Here is a 22117-nt window from a genome sequence, read left to right as displayed (position 1 = left end):
ATAGATTTCAACACAATGGCGCCGGACGAAAGGTTCTATTCGAAATATAGCGGCAAGGTCGAGGTAAATATGAACTGTGATGAGTGTTTTAGAGAAATATTGTGGATGTTATAGAATATATTATGCTCTACCCTTGGGACCCAATGAGGCTGGCGTGTTTACGATCTGTCTGTCTGTCTGTAAGAGGCTCAAGCGAGGCTAGCTTATTTGAATGTATTTAATGATTATTTAAAATAAATAAGAAGCTTAGGTTTGAATTTAATGTGCTATTGTAATCCCAGATGGTAGCTAAGCGTAAGCGTACTCTTGGCTTAACCCTTATTAGGCTAGGCTATTCTAGGTTGGCAATGGCTACCTACATGAACTTTAGGCTGCCGTATTTTGTTAATTTTCAATGCTGTGATTAGCCTACTTTGGCGTACTTTATTCGATGTTTGTAAAGTGCAGTTTCCAAGGTAAAAGCAGCCGTGTCCTCAATACTTAGCCTAGGTAGAAATACTGTAAAGAGGAGAACCTTAAGCGAACGAATTTCAATGACCTGAAGGTTTGAGAAGAGTAGGGTAAATGACTAAGTGCTCGAATTACACCCTTATTTTGTAATTTAGGAGAAAACACTTACTTTGAGAGGAACGTACAGGTCTCTGTGTGCTGCCTAGATAGGCCACAACTCTTGACTGATGCTCAATGCAGCAAATTCAAGTACTTTTTTGGGAAGATGGCCACATTCCAGGATCTGTGGCTTATAGGGGTGCTGGCCAACCTGACCTAATTTTGCGGGTAATTTTTTGGAAGACTCCTGCCAGCCATTTTCACATGATAAACCAATTTAAGTTTTTCATGTAGAAATGACTGAGTTTTTCCTGTAGAAATGATTGGGAAATGATAGAGCACTAAAAGAATCTAAAAATAACACCCTAATGTAACCAAGTGGTGTTTATTGGTTACAATTTTGCCTTATCAGCTAAGGAGGGAGAGATACGGTATTGTCTTACCTTATAAGCTATCATTTTATTAATTTTTTCTGTTATTAAGCATTTTCACAGGTTATGTATTAAGAAGAATTTGCTTTTGATGTTTTTTAATACCCCCAAAAATATTAATTATAATGTGGGAGGTAGCTGGAATCTTCGGGTAGATTACAGTTCAGTTGACCGGACCGTGTAACACCATTTTGCCCGGTCCGTAATCCCTCCGCCAAGGTAAGTAGTTCTCGCAGATGACCCGCAGCCTACCAAACCCGACCCCAGCCGACCAAACCCGAACCCAACCCACAGGACCGAACCCGAACATGCATCAACATGAAAGCCGATTCTCTTCGATATTTTTAATCTTGCCCAGCTAATCTTTAGGACCTCCAATTTAATTTACAGTATTCTATATTTTCACCCATGCCCAACTGAACTGTAAGAGCTCCATTTTTTTTTTTCCCCTTCGTTCTATTCTATTTTTTTTCCCATGCTTGCCCACTAATTTGCAGGAGTTTCCATTTTTTTTCATTATTCGATATTTTGACTCTTGCCCACGATAGTTTTACCCGTGCCAACATAATCTGTAGGAGATACATTTTTTCCCCATTATTCGATATTTCTTTCCTTGCCCAACTCATCTGTATGACCTACATTTTTTTACATTCTTCGATACATATTTTCCAGGTACTAGTTATCCGCTAGGATAACTAGTACCTGGAACGGACCATGCCCGACCTTCCTCGACCCTTCAGTGTTCAGTCTGTTCCTGCTTCTCAGCCAGTTCAGTGCTTCGTCATAACTACCATGTCTTCTTCTGCCGAGAATTTGTCGTGTTTCGCACACGTGGCGTTCGCTGCCGCCGTTCCCGTCACGCTGGAAGACATATACATTTTGTGTCAAGACGAACGATCCCTAGTTAGTTATTTAATGAAAACAAATTCCCCTGTTCAGTCATCTCGGAAAACAACCGTCCCGCCAAGAAAGAAAAAAAAAATCCTCTACCCAGAAGATCTGAACGACTCGGATTTCTCTTATTAAGTTCTATATTTCTGGACGACTAGCAATATCTCCAAGGTAAGGTTATCAATGTAAATGCACGTCATTTTAATTATTTTGCCAAAAATTAAGCACCGCCATTGTTATTTCCGCTTTGCTGAAGTCAGGCTCGCTCAACACATCCGAACATTCACGTTCGCTAGAAGTCCACGTGTTCGAACGCAGTCCATGTTCGAGCAAACAACGTGGCCTTGACTTTAAACCAATGTATTCTCGGAAATATTCATTTTGTTTAGTTATCAGTAAGGATATACGGGTGCCAGCCATATTTATGGACAAGTTATATTGGTTAGATATTTATAATTGTTAACTTACTACACAGGGGGGTCCAGGGGGCGAAGCCCCCCGGCCAGGTAAGGACATGCAGACTTAGTTTGGTTAGGTCGGTTCCTTTGGTTAGGTAGCAATCACTGTTAATATACTATACTGGGGGTGTCCAGGGGGGCGAAGCCCCCCGGCCAGGTAAGGACGTGGAGACTAACTATGTTTAGGTTGGTTCCTTTGGTTAGGTAGCAATCACTTAATATACTATACTGGGGGGTCCAGGGGGGCGAAGCCCCCCAGCCAGGTAAGGGCACGCGGCCTAAGTTTGGTTACGATCACCGGAGCTCCTACAGTTTAGTTGGAACAGGAGCTCCTACAGTTTAGTTGGAACAGGAGCCTTTCCTACAGTTTTAGTTGGAACGGGAGCTCATACAGTTTAGTTGGCCACTGGTTTTTTTTTGCTTGGGTTTCGTGGTTTTTAGTGTTCATTGCGTCGTTTGGTTAGCCTAACACAACGGCGGGGGACGGGACCTCCTACATTTTTGTTGGTACGTGAGCTCCTACAGTTTACTTGGCAACGGGTTTCGTCTGCTAGGGTTTTGTTGTTTTTTCGTGTTCATTGTCGTCATCTGGGTTTCCCCCCACCCAAAAACAAAAACCCCGGTTTCCCAATGGCTCCCCCCTTACCGTTTTCATTTACTCGCATGTACTCCCCCACCCAAAAACCCCGGTTCCCAAAAGGGTCCCCCATTATCGTTTTTATAGGTTTCGGGGTTTTTAAACCGGGCGCCAAAACCAAAGCGTCCGCCATCTTGTTTGTATTGCTCCGCCGATTCCATAGCAGATGAAACCCGTGGTCAAACTGAAACTGTAAGCGCTCCGAATCTTCCAAAAAAATAACCATATAGGGTGCCAGGCTAGTTTGTACTTGACTGGAGGTAGTAGGGTAAACAACTGCAGACGATCCATTGTCATCGCATTTTCCAGGCCTTATTCACTCGATATTTAATTGGTGAAACAAGAATAGAATTACAACTTTAAGCATACCATTCAAAAGATTGAAGTTTCGTCAACATAATGTGATATATGAAAGCCCCATACGAACTAAAATAAGTATGTGAGTTCTTCGTAAAATATGTTTTCAAGGCAGTTTTGAAATCCAATATGGCGACAATTGTGTGGCTGACCGTTCTAACCACAGACAATCCACCATCTTTCCCAGCCTTCCCAGCACTCATTTGAACAATGTTAGCGTATATATGTAATCTTTATTGATCTTACTCAAGATTGCAGTTGTAATCAGCACAATAAAACAACATTTTGTTGCCTATATTAGTGAAAGTATGAAACTTTTTATTTCCGGGTCATGGTTTGAACTGAATTCATTTTTACCTTGTAATCGGTGGTTTTATCCTTACCGCGATCACAACTGAAACTCCACAGTGCTTATTTGATTGTAATTATACACGTTTTGGTCTTAATTCACTCTACATTGCACTTGAACCACGTTGCTGTTCCTGGTTCCTAAGCACTCACTCCGCGAACACAGTTACGAGCAGCAGAAGACTACACTCTTTATGAGGTGCAAAGCTTTATTCCCTTAATTGTTTACTTTACTCATTATATTTAGTTTAACTTTACTTCAAAATGTTTATTTAATTCATATCTATTATCCCTTTCTTGCAACAAAATTAACCCCGAAAAATTACAGATATTTCTGAAATACGAGCAGACGATGGCAAAAAGACTCATTGTTGCCAATCTAGTGGAGCTTCACACATACGCCGATGCATTTACAAACTGTTTCCATGAATTCTAGTTGTCATAGTAATGCAGTAATGATAAAATTGCTGTAATACATATGTATATATACTACAGATAGTTACGCTAATTTCAATTATTTCCCCAGTTTTGTGCAAGTCTTATACCCAGTTTGGAGGGTAAACACATACCAATTGACAACACTGATAAACAACTGAAGAGCGCAAAACGGCGCAAAGAATGCCGTAGTCCCCTTGAATAAGTACGAATAAGTACTGGTTAGAGGTTGGGTTTACGATTGTTGTGATGAAAGTGCCCCAGCGTCTTTGGGTACAAGTGGTGTGCTGATTTAGCTTAGGAAATGGGAAGTTGTTGACACAAATGACTCTGCAAACATTGAGATTGCGTCAATCTTCAAAATATTTGGAGTTGTAAGTAAAAGCTTCGAAAGCGTAAGTAAAAACTTCGAAAACGTTTTGGGTTAGTGTGCACTGCGTTGGCCACACTTTTCATTACCCTCTGTTTAAATCTTAAAATATGGCCTTAATTTCTAACTTTGGAGAAAATACGTACTTCACCACCAACAACTCATGACTGATGACCATCTCCGGTGTCAGGACGTGTTAAAGTTCTTTTTCGGAGGGTGGCCAAAACAGCGGTAGTCGGTGAGTTGGCAGTCCACTCGGTTGTTTACCCTAGATAGTATGTAGACAGATGGGTCTTGGCTTATTTTGGGGTGTCTGTGTCGCGGGCCAAAGGGCTTCCTAGGTAAGGCTAGGCAAAGATAGGTCTGGTTAAGGATTATTCCCTCTGAAATGCTTACTGCAGTTGAGGGATAGCCTAGGCCAGACTTTGTGGACCCCTGCTCCCCCCAAAAAAATAAAAATTTAGTAGAGTACCATATAGAAATGCAGGAATGTAGACTATGCCCAACTAACTTTTCACACTGCCCTAACTGGCAAGGGGGGCCATCCCTCTGCTATCCCTTAGCATTGCTGAGAGTTAGCTTATTACTTACTCTTATGGTAGGAGGTAGGCTACGGTCCAAATGCACACATTCCTTCCTTGTGTCCTAGTGCTTATAAGCCTTCATCAACTAAAGAGGCATTTTTATATGGAATGGATTACTTCCAGATGTATAAAGTTTTGTGATAAATCTTGATTTTTACGGATAAAAGCATTGAAAACTTGGTTTCAACATCGGCACTTCTTAGGCACAAGGCTGCTATTGTTAAGATCGATATATTGGCTGGTATAAGTTGGGAGAAGAACTTGTGTAATATTTATGGGATGGAAAGGTACATAACTATTATTTCATAGAAAAATAAGTAAAACTGGAGACTTCTGCCACACCCCTCTGGTTCGGTAACTACCAGTTTACTAAATGATAGTCACTTCTTTGTATGAAATAAACAGTAGTTGTTATGTATCTTGTTTGCACAAATGCTACTACAGATTTAAATAGTACAGTCTTCATGTGCACATTTCATAACCAGCTAATTTGTATAGTGTACGTTGAAAAGTGATAAAAAAATATCTGACTAGCAGACATAGTAAAACAACTTTCTGCTAATAACTACAGCCTTATCTCTGTTAGTCTCTTATATGTATCGCATATTTTTTTCAGATGACGGACAAGAGTCATCTGACAATTCGGACTCGGAGAGCAGTTCAGGAAGTAGCAGTAGCAGTAGCAGCCAAGGTGGAAGCAGAGCTGGAAGTCGTTCCCCACCACGTAAGTAAAGTTATTCGGAGCAGTGACTCGGTTAAGAGAGAATTCTAAAAAATAGGGAGAAATTGAATTATTATATCTTTATTGATTGAATGACATTATCTGTAGTTAAGGATTCTATGTAATCAGATGTCCATATTTTTGACAGGTGGCCGTTCACCATCCCCAGCTGGCAGCAACAGGAGTAGGTCACCGGGAAGTAACCGCGCTGGCATGGGGAGCCAGGCTAGTGGCTCCTTTGCTAGTCCAAGAAGCCCAGACAGTAGATCTTACAGTAGAGCCAGTGCTTCCCCAGGTAGTCCTAAAAGTGGCGGCAGCAGGTCTCGAAGTAGAAGTAGCCTTTCTCCTCCAGGAAGCCCCAAAAGCCCACCAAGTAGCCCCAAAAGTCCCCCCAGCAGCCCCCAGTACAGGGGAAGTGAGTCTCCAAGAAGTCCTAGGAGTGTTTCAAAATCATCGCCACGCAGTAAATCTGGATATGGGGATGACTCCCCCCAGGACAGGGTCAAGGGAGGTGGACAAACAGTCACCAAGTGCCAGTGTTGGCAGTAGATCGCCTGTTGGTTCTAGAGGCAGGAGCAGAACTCCTATGTCTAGAGAAGTGAGCCGATCTCCAAGAGGTTCGAGGGGACAAAGTACTTCACCCGTAGCGTCGCGTACAGGCAGTCATTCACCGCATTCAAGATCAAGAAGCCGGTCTGTCCACTCGAGGCAGGGCAGTAGGTCTCCTGGGAAGTCCAGAAGTGGAAGCCCTTCGCCTCCTCGGTCACAAACAGGAAGTAAATCACCTCGCTCAAGAGCCAGCAGTAGATCAAGAAACAGATCTCGAAGTGGTAGTCGCTCACCCAGCAGATCAAGAACTGGTAGTCATTCTCCAGCAAGATCGAGAGCTAGTTTCCGAAGCAGCAGAAGTCCTAGGAGTGCGAGTAGAACCCCAGCTAGGAGTCAAAGCAGAACTCGAGATAGGAGCCACAGCAGAACTCGAGATGGAAGTCAAAGCAGAGCTCGAGATAGAAGTCAAAGCAGAACTCGAGATAGGAGCCACAGCAGAACTCGAGATAGGAGCCACAGCAGAACTCCAGATAGGAGCCATAGCAGAACTCCAGATAGGAGCCATAGCAGAACTCCAGACAGGAGCCATAGCAGAACTCCAGACGGACGCCCAAGAAGCCCAAAGTCTCCAGCCAGCAGTAGAGGAAATCGTTCACCCACCGGTAGTAGGAAGTCAGGCTCTCGGTCACGATCCAGGTCACCGGTAGTGAATGGTAAGTTAGTAATTGCTTATAGTTTTCTTGTTTTTAAAGCTAAAGAGATATGTTTCTGTTTTATTTTATATATGAGAAGGTAGATTTTACATAACTATAAAATTTTATAAAGGTTCTAGGCTGACTTCCCATCGGAAAACCTCTTGGGTTTCTAAGCTGTTGACTCTGTCCATAAGGGTTTTCAGCTGAAGATTTAAAGAAGGAAAGAATTATACATCTTTGTTTATGTAAATTTCAAGCTACATACTTGACATAGAAAGAAAAATGAGGAAAAATAGTTAGAATTGGGGTTTTACATGCAACAAATTTGCTTTTACCATTATTTTCTTTCATTTTACAGGAGTGAGAGATTCAGGTTCAAGGAAAGGCTCGGATGATGACAGCGATGTTGATATTGGAAGGTAATTAGATGCATTTTGTGAACTCTTAAAATAATGCGAGCCCCAGGTGTGTTTTTCTTTAGCAAACATAGTTATATGTATGCCTTGATTGCTGTCATTTGTTAATGTTATGCCATTTTCTTGTACTATCCATAGAGGGATAGTGCTGTCAGTGCACCTCACACATTGCATTGTAGGTACTACTTAAGGTCTTTTGCAGCATCCCTTTGGCCCCTAGCTGCAACTACCTTTCATTCCTTTTACTGTACCCCCATTCATTTTCTCTCTTCCATCGTACTTTCCACCCTCTCCTAACAGGTGTTTCATAGAGCAGCTGCTAAAGGTTTTCTTCCTGTTACACCTTTCAAACCATTTTACTTTTTAAGTTTCCCTTTCAGTACTGAATGACCTCATGGGTCCCAGTACTTGGCTTTTACCCAAATTTTATAGTTCATTCTGTCATCTTTTCCTCAAAAGGAAACGGAAGAGAGCGGTCATGAGCGATGACTCGGACGACGAAAATGCCAAGAAGGCTAGATCTGATGAGGAGGAGGACATGGATGGTGAGGATGAGGGTTTATTTACATAATTTAAGTAGCGAATTTATCGGAGAAACAAATCCATAGCAATTTTTGGGTATGTATATTTAAAAATAAATCTATAGAGAGCTTTTGGGACTGTGTTCAAAAAGGAGAATCAAACAAATTCCTAAAAGCTCTAGAGATTGGTTTTTAAGTACTGTAATGTACCCATGAATTATTGTTGGTTTGTTCCTCCATTTCAAGACTCATGTTACTGAGCTAAAATTAAATTTATTCCCTTTAAAGGAAAACCAAATTAGGCTTCAGCTGGTCATATGCCATCTAATGAAATATATCTATATATATCAAAGTGTCCTCTAACTCATTTAATCTACCATCATCAGTTGGAGATCTGTTCGGTGACGCTGACGACATCAGCGATGACGAGGAGGACAAGAAGAAGGAGAGTGACGACGATCGGAGGCGGTCTCGGTCTCGGTCTCCCCGGTCTCGGTCCAGATCCAGGTCCAGGTCTCGTTCCCGTTCCCGTTCTCGGTCGGGGACTCCTCGTACACCGAGGCCTGTTATTCAGGAGGTAGGAATGACAAGAGTTTCTTTGATGCTTTATATAGTTTATCATGTGGTTGGATGTGTTAGGGACCATTTGCCTGATGACTAGCTGTTGTTTGGTACATTTATATGTGGAGGAGTGATTTAATCATGCACATATATATTTAGTCATTCCCATAATTGACAGGTGTTTGTACTGTAGTAATTTTGAGTAAGGTATAATGATGGTGATTTCTCTGATACAGGGATCTTTCACTATTTTGTGCCATATTGGGTTCCTTGTTTTCATACAATCAACTTACCTGTCGATATATATATAGCTAAGACTCCGTCGTCCCCGACAGAAATTCAAATTTCGCGGCACACGCTGCAGGTAGGTCAGGTGATCTACCGTCCTGCCCTGGGTGGCAGGATTATTTGAAACCATTCCCGTTTTCTATTCATATTTTTTCTGTCGCTTGGAATGTAAACAATGTTTGCAGTTCCTCCTGACTTGATTTTTGGATTTCATCGCCATCGATCTTCTGGGCTATCTTTTGCAGGGAAGTACTGGATCTTTGGTTCGGCATACGCATATTAATTTGTTTTTATAACTTTTGGCTTCGAAAATTTCGAAGAATTGTTTACGTGTAACTACCGAACTTTTCGGTAGACACTCACATAGTTTGCAAGAAGTAAAACTTTTAATATTTATTCATAATAACGTGTATGTAAATGTTAGAATTGATTGAGCTAACTTCCTTCTTGAGGATGTAAGGAAAGAATAGTTACGCTTCCTTTAGAAGTTTATATAGCTCTCGTACTAACGAGCAGTTAGAGCATTAACATTACTAGTAGTGTGGTATCCTCATCTCCTTCTTACTTCACAGAATCTTCAAAATTCATATTCCAATTTGAAGACAAAGGAATGTAGCTCAAAATACGAGCTATTGAAAGGTAAGAAGTGATTTTACTGTTAGTGCAGTGGAGGGTGCGTTCTGTTCGGCTCTGTTTCGCTCCCAGGCCTAGACCTCTTCCAAGCTCACATACCCAGAGGAGAAGGAAAGTCGAAAGCCCTTACGGAGGTTGATGGAGAATCCCCACCGATCAGGCGTCCCCCAACCCGGTCGGCAGGATCTGTAGAACGTCCCAGACTGCTAAGTTCGCCATTGGAAAGGCGTCCTAATTAGTAGAGGGTGCGTTCGATCGGCTCTGTCTCGCTCTCAGGCCTAGACCTCTTTCCAAACTCACAAGCCCAGAGGAGAAGGAAAGTCGAAAGCCTTACGGATGGTTATGGAGAATCCCACCAATCGGGCGTTCCCTCGCAGGAATCTGGTTAAAACGTCCCAGACTGCCAGGGATAGCCATTGCAAAGGCAGCCTTTAAAAAGTGCGTCTGTTCTTCCGTTTCTTCATCTTACATCCGAAAAAGACGAAGAATGTACATGTTAGAAGTTCGGACGATCTGGCTCGTTCTCTGAATAAGAGAACACTGACTCACTGAGCGAGAGGCTGAGAGCCAGCCAGCAAGCTAGCACGAGCCATGTTCCAACAGCCAGCAGCGAGCCGCGTTCCAACAGACTAGCGCGAGCCGCGTTTCCAACAGACTAGCGCGAGCCTCGTTCATACAGATAAACGCGAGCCGCGTTCCAGCAACTGAGTGCGAGCCGCGTTCCAGAACTTTTTCTTGGCGCAAGGCGCCTTCAAAGAGAAAACAGACGCTTAACTAAGGAGCCTTATAGTAGAGTGGCAATCAGAAGGATGCTTCCATTGAAACGTTTTCTGGCAAGAGGCTCGTTATAACAAGACTAGAGGCGCTCTGATCTATTAGGGCGCACGGGACCTTCCACGCAAGCGGAACGTTCCAGGAGCGAGTCTCCTTTCTAGCGTGCGGAACATTCCAGGCGCGCGGAACTATCCAGACGCCAGGCGCTAGGCGCAAGGATCCAGGCGTCAGAAGATTCCAAAAATCTTCATTTTGAGAGAGAGGGGTCGGTCGCGAGACTCCTCTTTGAATTTTGAATTTTTAACTTGAGCAACTTCCCCTGGCAAATGTGCAAGATGTAGCACAGGCGGCCGTTGCTTTTGTCAGAAGGATTCTGATACTAAGAGAAGCCCCTTTTCATTATTCAGAAGACTCCTTTGTTAGGCAGTTTTCCTTTCTCAATTGCGGGACTTCCTCTCCCTTCATCCATGCTCTTCCCTCGTTTTTTTTGAGGGAGGGCAAGCTTTTGGAGTTTTCTTAATAAGATCTCATCGACGTTTGGGTATGATGGCGGATAGAAAATATCTACTTCCTTCCGTAAACCCTAGTGATGAACAATCGAATTCTGTCTCTTCCGCGATTTATGAAGAAATCACGCAAGATTTTAAGAGTTCCTTGATTAACTTCGTTCCTTAAGGATATATATATACTCTTTCTATCGTTCTATTAACGAAAAGAACGAAGATAGTAGAAGGTAGTAGAGTTTCTGCTGTATGAGAATATGATACGGTCAAATCATAAACACATACCGTAGTTACTTCTTTTTCTGTGCAACTCAATACCAGTATCCTTCTACGTCTTTCCTAGGAAGGACTACGCTTAAAAGGGATTGTTAAGACAACACCTACTTAGCTTCTAGATTTATCGAAGTCTGTTTCGCTTAAATATGCTTTAATAAGAACTTCCTGAAGTTCGATAATAATTTTATAAAATTCCTTTATTAATTGGAGTAGCTGGCAACTCTGGAAGAGTAAGCAGGGACTGCTTTCGCTGAGAGCCTGAAGAACCAAAGCAGTAACGCCTACCCGCCAGTTACTGTCAGTACCATGTAGGTGTCAGTCATGAGCGGTCGGGCGTATCTCTCTCTCCTGCGGGATGGAATAACTATCCGTATCTCTCCCCTACAATCGCGGTCTTAACCTCGGATTGAGGGGATAGTTAAGCTAACATAAATAAAATATTGTATGCCTTTTGCTAAGAAGCTTTCAATAAGAGAGATAGTACAACCTTTCAATGCTGTTTACCGTAGGTAACATTATTAAAGGATTCTATCGCAGCAGAACATTATATTATGTAATGCTCTCAGGCTTACGAAAGCATAGCTTATTAGAGTACCTGCTCAGAAGGAAAGATGGATGAGTCGGATGGGAAACATTCTCTTTGGGGCAGAACTTGTTTCCCTGAATGGACTATACTACGTATATAAAGCTTTTTCCTACTAAGAACGGAATTAACATGTGAAAGGATGTCGGTACCATAAAGGCACAGGTGTTCTGGCACATAACATAAAAAGAATTAGAAGAAAGTTAGAAGCGCCAGTCTGGCGCAACGCGCCAGAAGTACCAACCTGGCGCAATGCTCCAGAAGCGCCAGCCTGGCGCAAAATTTGCGCCAGAAGCGCCAGCCTGGCGCATGAGCCAAGAGCACCATCCAAGATTTTCTCGTTTTAATTGCGAGTTATTAACCTAAGAGGGGGGGGGGGTCAGTAGCCTCTCGGACACCAAGCTCGGTAACGGCAAGATTCGTTCCTGATTTCGTTACCCATTTAATCACTTAGGCCATTTCCACGACTCTCTCATATCGCATAGAGCATCGAGAATCTCTTTTTTCGCTCCTATTCGCGTTAACAAAGAGATCCTTCTCGATCGACGATAATAACTGTTAACATGTTTAACATTTATTGGAAAGAGTTGTGAGAACCTGCGGAAAGTCTTCTTCATAGAACTCTCAGTAAGGTAGAAGACGAAACAGGCTTCCTATAGACTGCTTCCTTTTCCTACTTCTCCCCCGACTGAAGATGACGTGGGAAAAGCTTCAAGGAAGATTATCTTGCCAGTACAAGAGCAACTGCCTCTTTGGTGGGAGTGTTAGCGCCTCGTAGGAAGGACGTTGCGCTTCCAATCAAGAAGTCTCGTCCTCTCTCCCCTGCGAAGCGAGCGTCATGCAGACGTGAAGCTTCCAAAACATATCGCAGAGGCTTCGGTTTCGAGAGCGAGATCGGTGGGAGAATCTTACGGAAGACACGTAACGCCAGAGAGACGTGAGACGTCGTCAAGACATGAATCGTCATTTAAAGCTGCTTTTAGACGCGAGGCTCCAACCAAAATTTTGGCGCCAGTTAGGACGCCTTTTGAGAGCGAAGCGTCTTCCCCCCCAGGCGCGGGGGAGGCGTCATCCAGACGTCAGCAGCCACACAAACGGGGGGGAGGCGTCAGCCAGGACGCTTGGCGGACTAGAAGCGTCATCCAAGCGGGAAGCGTCATCCATTTATGGAGAGAAGCCTGGGCTGTTGGCGCCTTCCAGGACTATTAAAAGCGGGGAAGAGGAAGGAATATCATTCCCTTAGCCCCTCTCCTATTAGGAGTTTGTCTCCTCCAGTAGGAAAGACGTACTGAATTAGCAGCGGAGACTCATCTAGACCCCGAGTTAGAAGTAAACTCGGAGGAGGAGTATCAAGGAAGAGAAGGACTGTCGAACTATAATGTTTTGACAGACCCCCCTTGCTTCTAGAGGAGTATGGAGACGACTTCTTGACTCCTGCCTCTCCTCCTCTCCGCTCTCTTTTCTCGAGTACAAAAGACGAAGAAATCTTCGTTTTTTTTCTTAGAATGAGCCCGCCATTTCGATGAAGAGGGCTCTTCAGTCTTTAGACTCTTGTATGAAGTCGAAGAAGGAGTTAGTTAGAATGGTCTTCTGCATGCCTCCAGCGAGACTAGCTGGTAAAAGAGGCATTTGATATCAGACGGGAGAGAATATGGGTATTTCTCTTCCGTCTACGTCAGAAGCGGACTTTTCGACCTTAGTTGACCCTTCACGTAGACAAGGTTTGAACTCTGCCCGTATAACTTGGGGCATTTCAGAACTGGACCATCTCCTCAAGGGACTCTTTCATGTATTGGAAGTTTTCAACTTCTTAGATTGGTCCTTGGGGTGATGTCCAAGAAAGCCCATGATTCTGAAGGACTCGAACCAGAAGTTCCTTCTGTGTATTTTGTCTTGTATAGACAAGCGGTTCAGGATGGCTCGGTTGAGATCTCCTCTTTGTTTGGAGCAGGTCTTCTTAAAAAGAGGACAGTATATAGTGTCTTTTTAACCAAAGCGGTCTCCCACGCTCAGAGGGCAGTGCTTCTGTACTCGCCTTTGTCTGACTTTTTGTTCCCTTCTCAGTTAGTGAAGGACATTTCTCGTTCATTAACTGAGAAGGCGACTCAAGACCTTCTGACACAGTCAGTAAGGAAGAAGAACCTGCAGACAGCCCCAAGAACACTGTCATTGTCTGATGAGGAGAAAGACCGGGCTACAACCTGACACAGATGCGCTAGATGCGGGGCATATAGGACAGATAAGAGTGTCTGATGTGGACATTGCCAGACATCCTCGAGACTCTACCAAGCTCGAAGCTCCGGCAAGTGGGGTAGGGAGCCAACAGGCGCGAGGCGCCAGGCAGGCGCGAGGTACCAGCCAGCCGCGCGAGCTCCAGGAGGGCGCGAGACGCCCCAGCCAGCGCAAGGCGCCAGCAGGCGCGAAGCTCCAGCAGGCGCAAGGCGCGAGGCGCCAGGCAGGCACACAAAGCGCCAACCTGGCGCGAGACGCCAGCCAGGCGCGAGGCGCCAGCCAGCGCGAGGCGCCAGCCAGGCGCGAGGCGCCAGCCAGGCGCAAGCCAGGCTCTAGGCGCGAATCTCCAGCTAAGACGCGAGGCGTCAAACCAGATGCGCCAGGTTGCCAGTCAAGCGAAAGGTACCAGACAAACGCTAGGCGCCAACCAAGAGCGAAGCACCAGCCAGGCGCGAGGTTCCTGCCAGGCTTCAGGCTTCAGTCGGGAGAGATCCATTTCAAGAAAGCCCTGGTCTTCTTTGAAACATGGAGATCTCCTAAGCACTTCATAAGTGACTTGATTCCTTCAAACAGCTGAGAATTAAAAGCGCAGGAAGTGTGCGGTTTTGCAAATTCTTGTTCTTTACATAACAATATGTCATATAAGACATATTAGCTGTGTTGTACGGTAGAGGCAACTCTGTGTTGACTTCTCATTACACAAAGGATGTCAAGTTAACCTACGAGAGATCCTTCTCTTTTTGGTTTATACGTTTCTGCGGATACGTTACTGGGATAAGGAGCCGACACTGATCCTTAACTTTGAGTTAAAGTTTTTTTAACTTAGTGAAATTATTGGGGTTTTTGAAAGGGGTGTGTGGATAACTCTTTCCAATTTGAGCGCGAACCCTCGTGTTAGGATCAGGTGATCGGGATCGGTGTTGCGCTCCTTCATAAGGTGTATTGTCATAGAAGTGGTCCAGTACCCATTGACAAAGTCCTTTCAGGCTCTGCCGAGTAAGCGGTTCATATCCCATCGGCTGACCCACAAGATCTCTTAGCCATAGATCACATATCTCGCTAAAGTCTTGAGGTGATGCCAGACTACTGGGCAACAGCCACGAAGTCTACCACCTATCAGATAGGAACCAAGGTTTATTTATACCTACAACATATGTTGTTTACCTGTCTATTCCATGTTAGCTGTCTCTTACCCTCCACCAGAGGGTGTCAATCAGCTATGTATATATCTGGGACAGGTAAGTTGATTGTATGAAAATGATATTGTTATAATACAATAAAGTTTCATACATACTTACCTGGCGATATATACGATTAATGGCCCACCCAGCCTCCCCGCGGAGACAGGTGAAGAGAAAAAATATGAATAGAAAACGGGAATGGTTCCTAATCCTGCACCCAGGGCAGGACGGTAGATCACCTGACCTACCTGCAGCGTGTGCCGCGAAATTTGAATTTCTGTCGGGGACGACGGAGTCTTAGCTATGTATATATCTGCCAGGTAAGTATGTATGAAACTTTATATTGTATTATAACAATATCATTTTTTTAGTATTTTTGAGCAAGGTGTGGTGATGATTATTTTTCTGATAACATTACTTTAGCAAATGGATCTTTGGCTATGTTGTACCATATCGTCCCTTTTTTGGCAAAGTGTCAAATATGCATATAGTATTTGAATTTTTTTTTAGTTATTATCTGTATTGATTGTGATTATGTCAGTGACCTAATTCAGCTAAGTATCAAGTGTGTGTCTCTCATACATCCTGGATAGTGAGAGTGAGACATACTTGTACTTTGCTAAAACAAGAAGTCAATGATAGGTTTATCATTGATACAAATAACCAAAAAAACTTGAAAAAATGGATATTCGACACTGCCAGAAAAGTGCTAGAAAAGGAACATAGTACGTACTGTATTATGTCCCGTACATGATATCTAATTTAACATCCATTACATCCAGGATGAAGAGAAGGAAGACGAAGTCCTCCCCCGGAGACCAGAAATCGATGCAGAGATCCCCAAAAATCAACACCGACTTGGGACGTGACATGCACTTCGTCAAGCTGCCCAACTTCTTGTCTGTTGAAACCAGACCCTTTGATCCGGAGTTGTACGAAGATGAAATTGATGATGAAGAAACGCTAGATGAAGAAGGTCGTGCAAGGTAATGTGCATGAAGTATTGTTCATCTGACATAACAGCAACACCAACATGCAGTAAATGTGCCTTGAATTTCACAGTGCCAGAGGTCTTTATTCCTTACACTGTTGGAATGTGGAACAGTCTTCCTGAGGATGTTGTGCAATTAGAACCTAAAAATTTAAAGCGAGTTGCAATGCATTACTATCCTAAAACAAGTTTATACCTTTGTTTTTATTTTAATCATTTATTTTTATTTTTATCTATACTACGCATATAATTTTATAATTTATCTCGTCTTTTTCTAATGACCACCTCTTTCTGTAGTTTCGTGTTATCTTCTGTAACTTCTTTCAGATGAACAACATATTATTTGGAAGCTTGAATTTCAAGTGAATAGTAGCTCCTGGAGGGGTTTATTTTCTGAATAATGATTATGATGATTATAGAATAACTTATTTAAAAAGGAAATCTTTGTGTATGTTATGAAGATCCTTGCTGCAGAGAGTTCATTCAATCAAGGGATTGTTCACTGTGTATTTCTAAGTGATCATACTTTGAAAACCACTTTTCTTTTATTATTTTACACAACTTATAAGGCATTAGACAAGGTAAAGCTAACTTTATTTGCTAGTTTACACAAGTAATTAAGTATTATCTAAGGTTTAACCATTTTACTTGGTTGTTTCAGCTTCAGTTTCAACTTCAAATTAGGCTTTAGCTGGGGTTCAGATCATTAAAAAAATGTAACAGGAGTAAAACAGTGTAGATGGAAGAGACAAAAGTATAAAAAATAAAAGTAAAAAAGAAAATAGATAGAAATCTAGTTTGCCAAAGAACTGAAGTCGTTACAGAATTCAAAATTTTCCAGGTTGAAGCTGAAGGTTGAAAACACAATAAGATGGCGAATCGACTTCGACAAAGAAGGCAATGCCATTCGCGAGAGTAATGCGAAGCTTGTCCGTTGGTCTGACGGCTCTATGTCCTTGCATCTCGGTTCTGAAATTTTTGACGTCCTACAGGCAACCTCTGCAGGTAAGTTAGTACGTCCAGTTTTTTAGTTCTTGAATTGTCACAGGTTCCGTGTTTTTGAGAGCTATGTTTTTGTTTTCATAATGTGGTATTGTAAAGGACATTCATAAAATGGTGATGGTATGTTAAATTCATGTTCTACTGTGGAAGTTTCAAAATAGTCTACACCAGTGCTAATTTACTATACCTCCATTCATACTCTCTTTCTTACGTCTTACTACTTTCCACCTTCTAACAATAGTTTCAACATTATTTTCTGCTTTGAGGGACTTCATAGGCCACAGCTCTTAGACTTTGGCCTTAATTTTATATTCCCAATTCCAACACGGCTTCATCTCTTCGCAGATTTTGCTGTTGAACATATATACCCATTATTTGCAGAATGTTTGCCTATTCGCTGTATTTTTTATTGAGAAATATTCACTAATTACTGTATTTTTATATCATTTTTATAATGCAATTTTTGATAAGGCTATTAAAAAACTCGGTGTACGAGTGTTTGGTGAGAGGCTTTTTGGTGTTGAACTATCAAAACAGGTAGTTATGGCATATTTAGAGAGGTGTCAAGTATTCCCAGATTTTAGCTATTCAAGGGGGTGGGGTTGTGGTTGTGCAAATACCTCGGTTGACTGTATACCAGTAAGAAGCCCCACTATCTTGATCAACTACATGTGTGACTATGGTTTCCTTGCTCAAAATTTGTTTGCACTTTTGAGGCCAGTTACTGTATTTAGTAACAATTTGGCCCTTAGCTGCAACCCCTTTCATTCCTTTCACTGTACCCCCGTTCATATGCTCTTTCTTCCGCCTTACTCTCCACCTTCTCCCAGAAATTGTTTCTTAGTGCAACTGTGAGATTTTCCTCCAGTTACACCTTAAATAAAACCTTTTGCTCGGCTTCCCTTCCAGTGCTCATTGATCTCGTGAGTCCCAGCACCTGGCATTTGGCCTAAATTTGATATTCTATTTCCATTCTCTTAAATTATACCCTCCCCCAGCACTTGAGTACAAACCGCTCTTCTGCTTATGACAAATTTAGCTCCGAACGACTGTTGGTAGCTTGTTTTGTTTGTAGGTCAACTTGATATACTCAGATCATTACGTACAGTATTATTTTATGTTTTTCCATACTAAAACACAATATATACTAGTACTGTACTGGATTTTATATAGTATTATTTTATTAATACGAATGATATATAAAACCTAATTGCATTAGATACGTTAGCAAATTATAGTTATACTACAGTAGGTTCGCATTCTCTGAAAGTTTGTGAGTAGAGGAGTGCTGTATTTTCTAGATATATTTAACATCAACTCAGCATAGTTCTCAACCTAAACTAAACTGTGATTTACACTTGACAATCAATTTTAATATATGTATCATCAAATATATCAAGTCTAGAATAGTGGCAAAGGAAGAAAAACAATAATGTGGTAGCTGATAAGTACAGAACCCCGCAAAGTTAAATTGTTATTGTTTTTGTTTCTTTTATTCCTGGATGAATACAACCATTTGTTCATTAGGCAAAGTACCACACAATCAGTTTAAGAGTTATATTAACAAATGTATGACATCCATCCAAAGTTGTGGCCATAGGAAGAAATAAGTAATCTAATATGTTTGCTGATGAATAAAGAAAATCCAGTAAGTTAAAGTCCATTAATTTGTACAATTGTTTATTCCAGGGTGACCACAATCATCTGTTCATTAGGCAAGGTACTGGTCTCCAAGGTCAAGCCGTCTTCCGCACAAAACTGACCTTCCGTCCGCACTCAACCGACTCGTTCACCCATCGCAAGATGACCCTCTCCTTGGCCGATCGATCATCTAAGGCAGTTGGAGTCAAAGTCTTATCTGCTGTGACCCGTGATCCTGAGTCATCTCGAGTGGAAAGTATCAGGGTAAGTTTTGGTATTTGTTTTATCTTGTAAAGTTATAGTTTTAAAACTGTTATAAGTTTGTAACATTTTTATATTTTATGTAATCATGTTAACTTTTATTTTTTAAAATTTCTGTAGCGTTGAATATTTTTTGTTAAATGTGCGAGAATGATTGACTGTTTGCTACTAGCACATACAGTATTCTTGCATATGGAAAACAAAAATATTCTGATGTATGCCATAAGTTGTTTTTTTGTCTAACAATCATGCAGATGGTTTGGCAATTATGGTTTAAAGAATAGTATTGAAGTACTAATACTGGCATCCTCATGATTTGCTTACATGCTGATAAAACAGTCACATGCACATTTTGAGAGAGGTTTGTACTTCGTGATACATATTACCAAATTTCAGCTTGAAGTGTGCACACCATTTTTATGCAACCATTTCCTCCTAGGAGATGGCAATGCATTTTACACTTTGCTATAACTCTTGGTACATATACTCTATTGTGTTGTCCTTGGCTGTGTCAGTCAAAGTTTCAGCCTTCAAAATTTGTAACTTTTGTATACACATGAAAGATGAGGGATATTCAATTTGAGGATTAAATACTGGTAATGCTTTGTATTACCAGGTGCTACAAAGGAATGAGAGGATGCTGTGTTCATAAACTGTACACACTTGTATATTTTAATCACTGACAGAGAGACGAAGACCGTCTTCGAGCTTCCATGAGGCGCGAAGTCAAACAGAAGCGTGTGAGAGAGAAAGCTTCGAGCCAGGGCCTGTCAGCAAATTACTTGGAGCCTGATGCTTATGAAGAAGACGATGAAGGTGGAATATCTCTCTCGGCCATCAAGAACAAATTCAAAAATAAGAAACAGAATGGTTAGTAATTGGTTGTTTGTTGTCTTGTAGGATGTAGTTAGGTTACGTATTTAGGTATAGGTATAGCATGTAATATCTGGGTAAGGAGGTGGAATATCACTCTCGGCTATCAAGAATAAGCTCAAAAAGGAAAACATAATGGTTAGTAGTTGATGGTTTGTTATTCCTTGTAGGTTGTGCAAAGATTATATACTTAGGCATAGGTACAGCATGTAATATGTGGGTAAGACAAATGCGGAATATATCTTTTGGCCATTAAGAATAAGCTCAAAAATTAGAAACTGAATGGTTAGTAGTTGATGGTTTCTTTTGCCTTGAGGGATGTGCTTAGATTACATATTTAGGCATAAGTACACCATATTTTATAAGGGTAAGCCCTGATGTTAGGCATAAGTACACCATATATTATTAGGGTAAGCCCTGATGAATGACCACATCACAGGTCCCAAGGTCCCAGCACTTGCTTGGCCATTGGTGTAAATTTCACACTACTATCCCAGTCTAATAATGTATATGTAGTTATTTTGACACCGTAATTCCCGCGATTTCTTTCTTGCAGACCGAGCGCCAATCTACTCCTCAGATGAGGAATCGGACATTGAGACAGGCAAGGCCAAGAGACTGGAGAGAGCCAAACACACCATCAAGGACTCTGACGATGAGTCCAGGATGGCTGGTCCGATAGCGACAATGGAAAGCAGAGGCGGCAGCAGCGAGAAGAGCCGCAGCAGGAGTGCCAGCAGGAGCAAAAGCAGGAGCACGAGCAGGAGCAAGAGCCAGGAGTGCCACAGAATCAAGAGCAGGTCTAGGAGCATGAGCAAGAGCAAGAGCAGGAGCAAGAGCAGGTCTAGGAGCAGGAGTAAGAGCAGGTCCCGCAGCAGGAGCGGCAGTCGTAGCAGGTCAGGAAGCGCGAGTCCAAGCAGGAGTAAGTCTGCTAGCAGGAGTAGGAGCAGAAGCAGGAGCAAGAGCGGGAGTGGCAGCGATAGTGGAGGGGGAGGGAAGTCGTCTGGTTCGGATAGCGATAGTGAGTAGGTTAAGTCTCGTCCCTGTAAATTGATTTGTAGTTAGGTTACATTAATATTGTAAAGTATATTTGAAAAAAGCAATGAATATGAATGCAAGTGGTTATAGTTTCAATTGTAAAGGGCCTTTTGTTATTTTTCATGTATTTCCTTATACAAGGAAGGACTAATTAGGCTTAAGAAGTATAATATGATTAGTTTTTGTGTGCATCTGGTAAATGACTTGTGCAACGAATCTGGTTTTCGCGAAGTGTTGTATCTTCGTCAAAAAGCAGACATTTTAAAGAAGAGAGAAAGTTCTTGCATTACTGCAAAGTGTTGTAGATAAAATATTACATAAAGATGTTTGGCATATCACTTTATATTCATAATATAGTATCACATTTGAATATATTACCGAATTCTGTATACACAGGGATGAGTGAGTGATAAGTGAGCAATTTTTCTCTACAAAACATTCGCTGTAAAGTCTCACATAGCAGAATTGATGCCATTTGCTGCTTATTAAAAAATTGTGATTTCAACTGATAATATAGAAGTTAGAAGGACATTTCAAACAAGAATACTGCTGTAAGTGATCTATATTTTTGAGATGTCCGACACATGTGCTGTACTTTAAAGAGTAAAAGTGTACTTCCACTTAGTAGAACGTGAAATAAAGTGTTGAGTTTTGATACATAGATTTTTCTTATTCTTAATTACTCTCTATTTCCTTTTGTTACATTTTTGACTTATGTTTATAATTTATTGCAAGTTGCTTGTAAAGGTTACAGTAACAGTGAAGCCTCGTTTGATGAGATTCCGTATTGTATCTTTTCAAATAAGAAAAAATCATTCCGTTCATTTTTAATATTCACTCAGTTTTGTAACATACCAAAAACTGAAAACTTTAAATATAATGAAAATAGTAATAGTACAACTCTCAGATAATAGGTAAATGGTAGACAAGAAACATTAATTGTGACTGATATGAACCAAAGCTGAAATGTTTACAGGCAAAAATTGTAGTGTAAACAAGTTACGTTAAATAAGAAAGCAACACCAAATTGCAGAAAGTAGAGAGAAACATATATAAATACATACAAGGCTGCCCAAACTGCATCTACTAACTGCACTAAAGCAAGATATTCTGAGGATTTTTATGACACAAAGGTTGTAATTGTTAATGAAAGTACAGGTTAAATTGTAGCATTGTCATATCTCCAGGTTTTTATTGTTGTGTCACGTATCAGCTTCAGTATTTGTAAAACAGCTTACCGTAATACCCTACTTACAGGATATAGAATAAAAAGTATGGTATACTATACTTGTAGATTAACATAATTTCCATACAGGTT

General features: G+C 41.6%; 2 protein-coding genes across 2 annotated transcripts in view; one reads left to right on the top strand and one right to left on the bottom strand.

The window, feature by feature from the left end:
• LOC135211842 (another transcription unit protein-like) overlaps window positions 1-22117 on the bottom strand; it is a 68237-nt gene that overhangs the window by 26375 nt on the left and 19745 nt on the right.
• On the top strand, window positions 5677-20956 carry LOC135211922 (another transcription unit protein-like; the record flags this gene model as incomplete). Its single annotated transcript, XM_064245158.1, is given in 13 exon segments — window positions 5677-5784; window positions 5930-6244; window positions 6399-7043; window positions 7384-7444; window positions 7901-7986; window positions 8349-8539; window positions 15776-15832; window positions 15834-15979; window positions 16826-16970; window positions 16972-16989; window positions 18676-18891; window positions 19575-19758; window positions 20318-20956. Coding segments are annotated over 13 exon segments (2645 nt in total), but the record flags the coding sequence as incomplete, so codon positions are not given.

Source organism: Macrobrachium nipponense, chromosome 40, assembly GCF_015104395.2.
Source record: "Macrobrachium nipponense isolate FS-2020 chromosome 40, ASM1510439v2, whole genome shotgun sequence".
NCBI classification, from domain to species: Eukaryota; Metazoa; Arthropoda; class Malacostraca; order Decapoda; family Palaemonidae; genus Macrobrachium; species Macrobrachium nipponense.
Note: the sequence above shows the minus strand (reverse complement) of the source record. Positions and strands in the feature narration are given on the sequence as shown.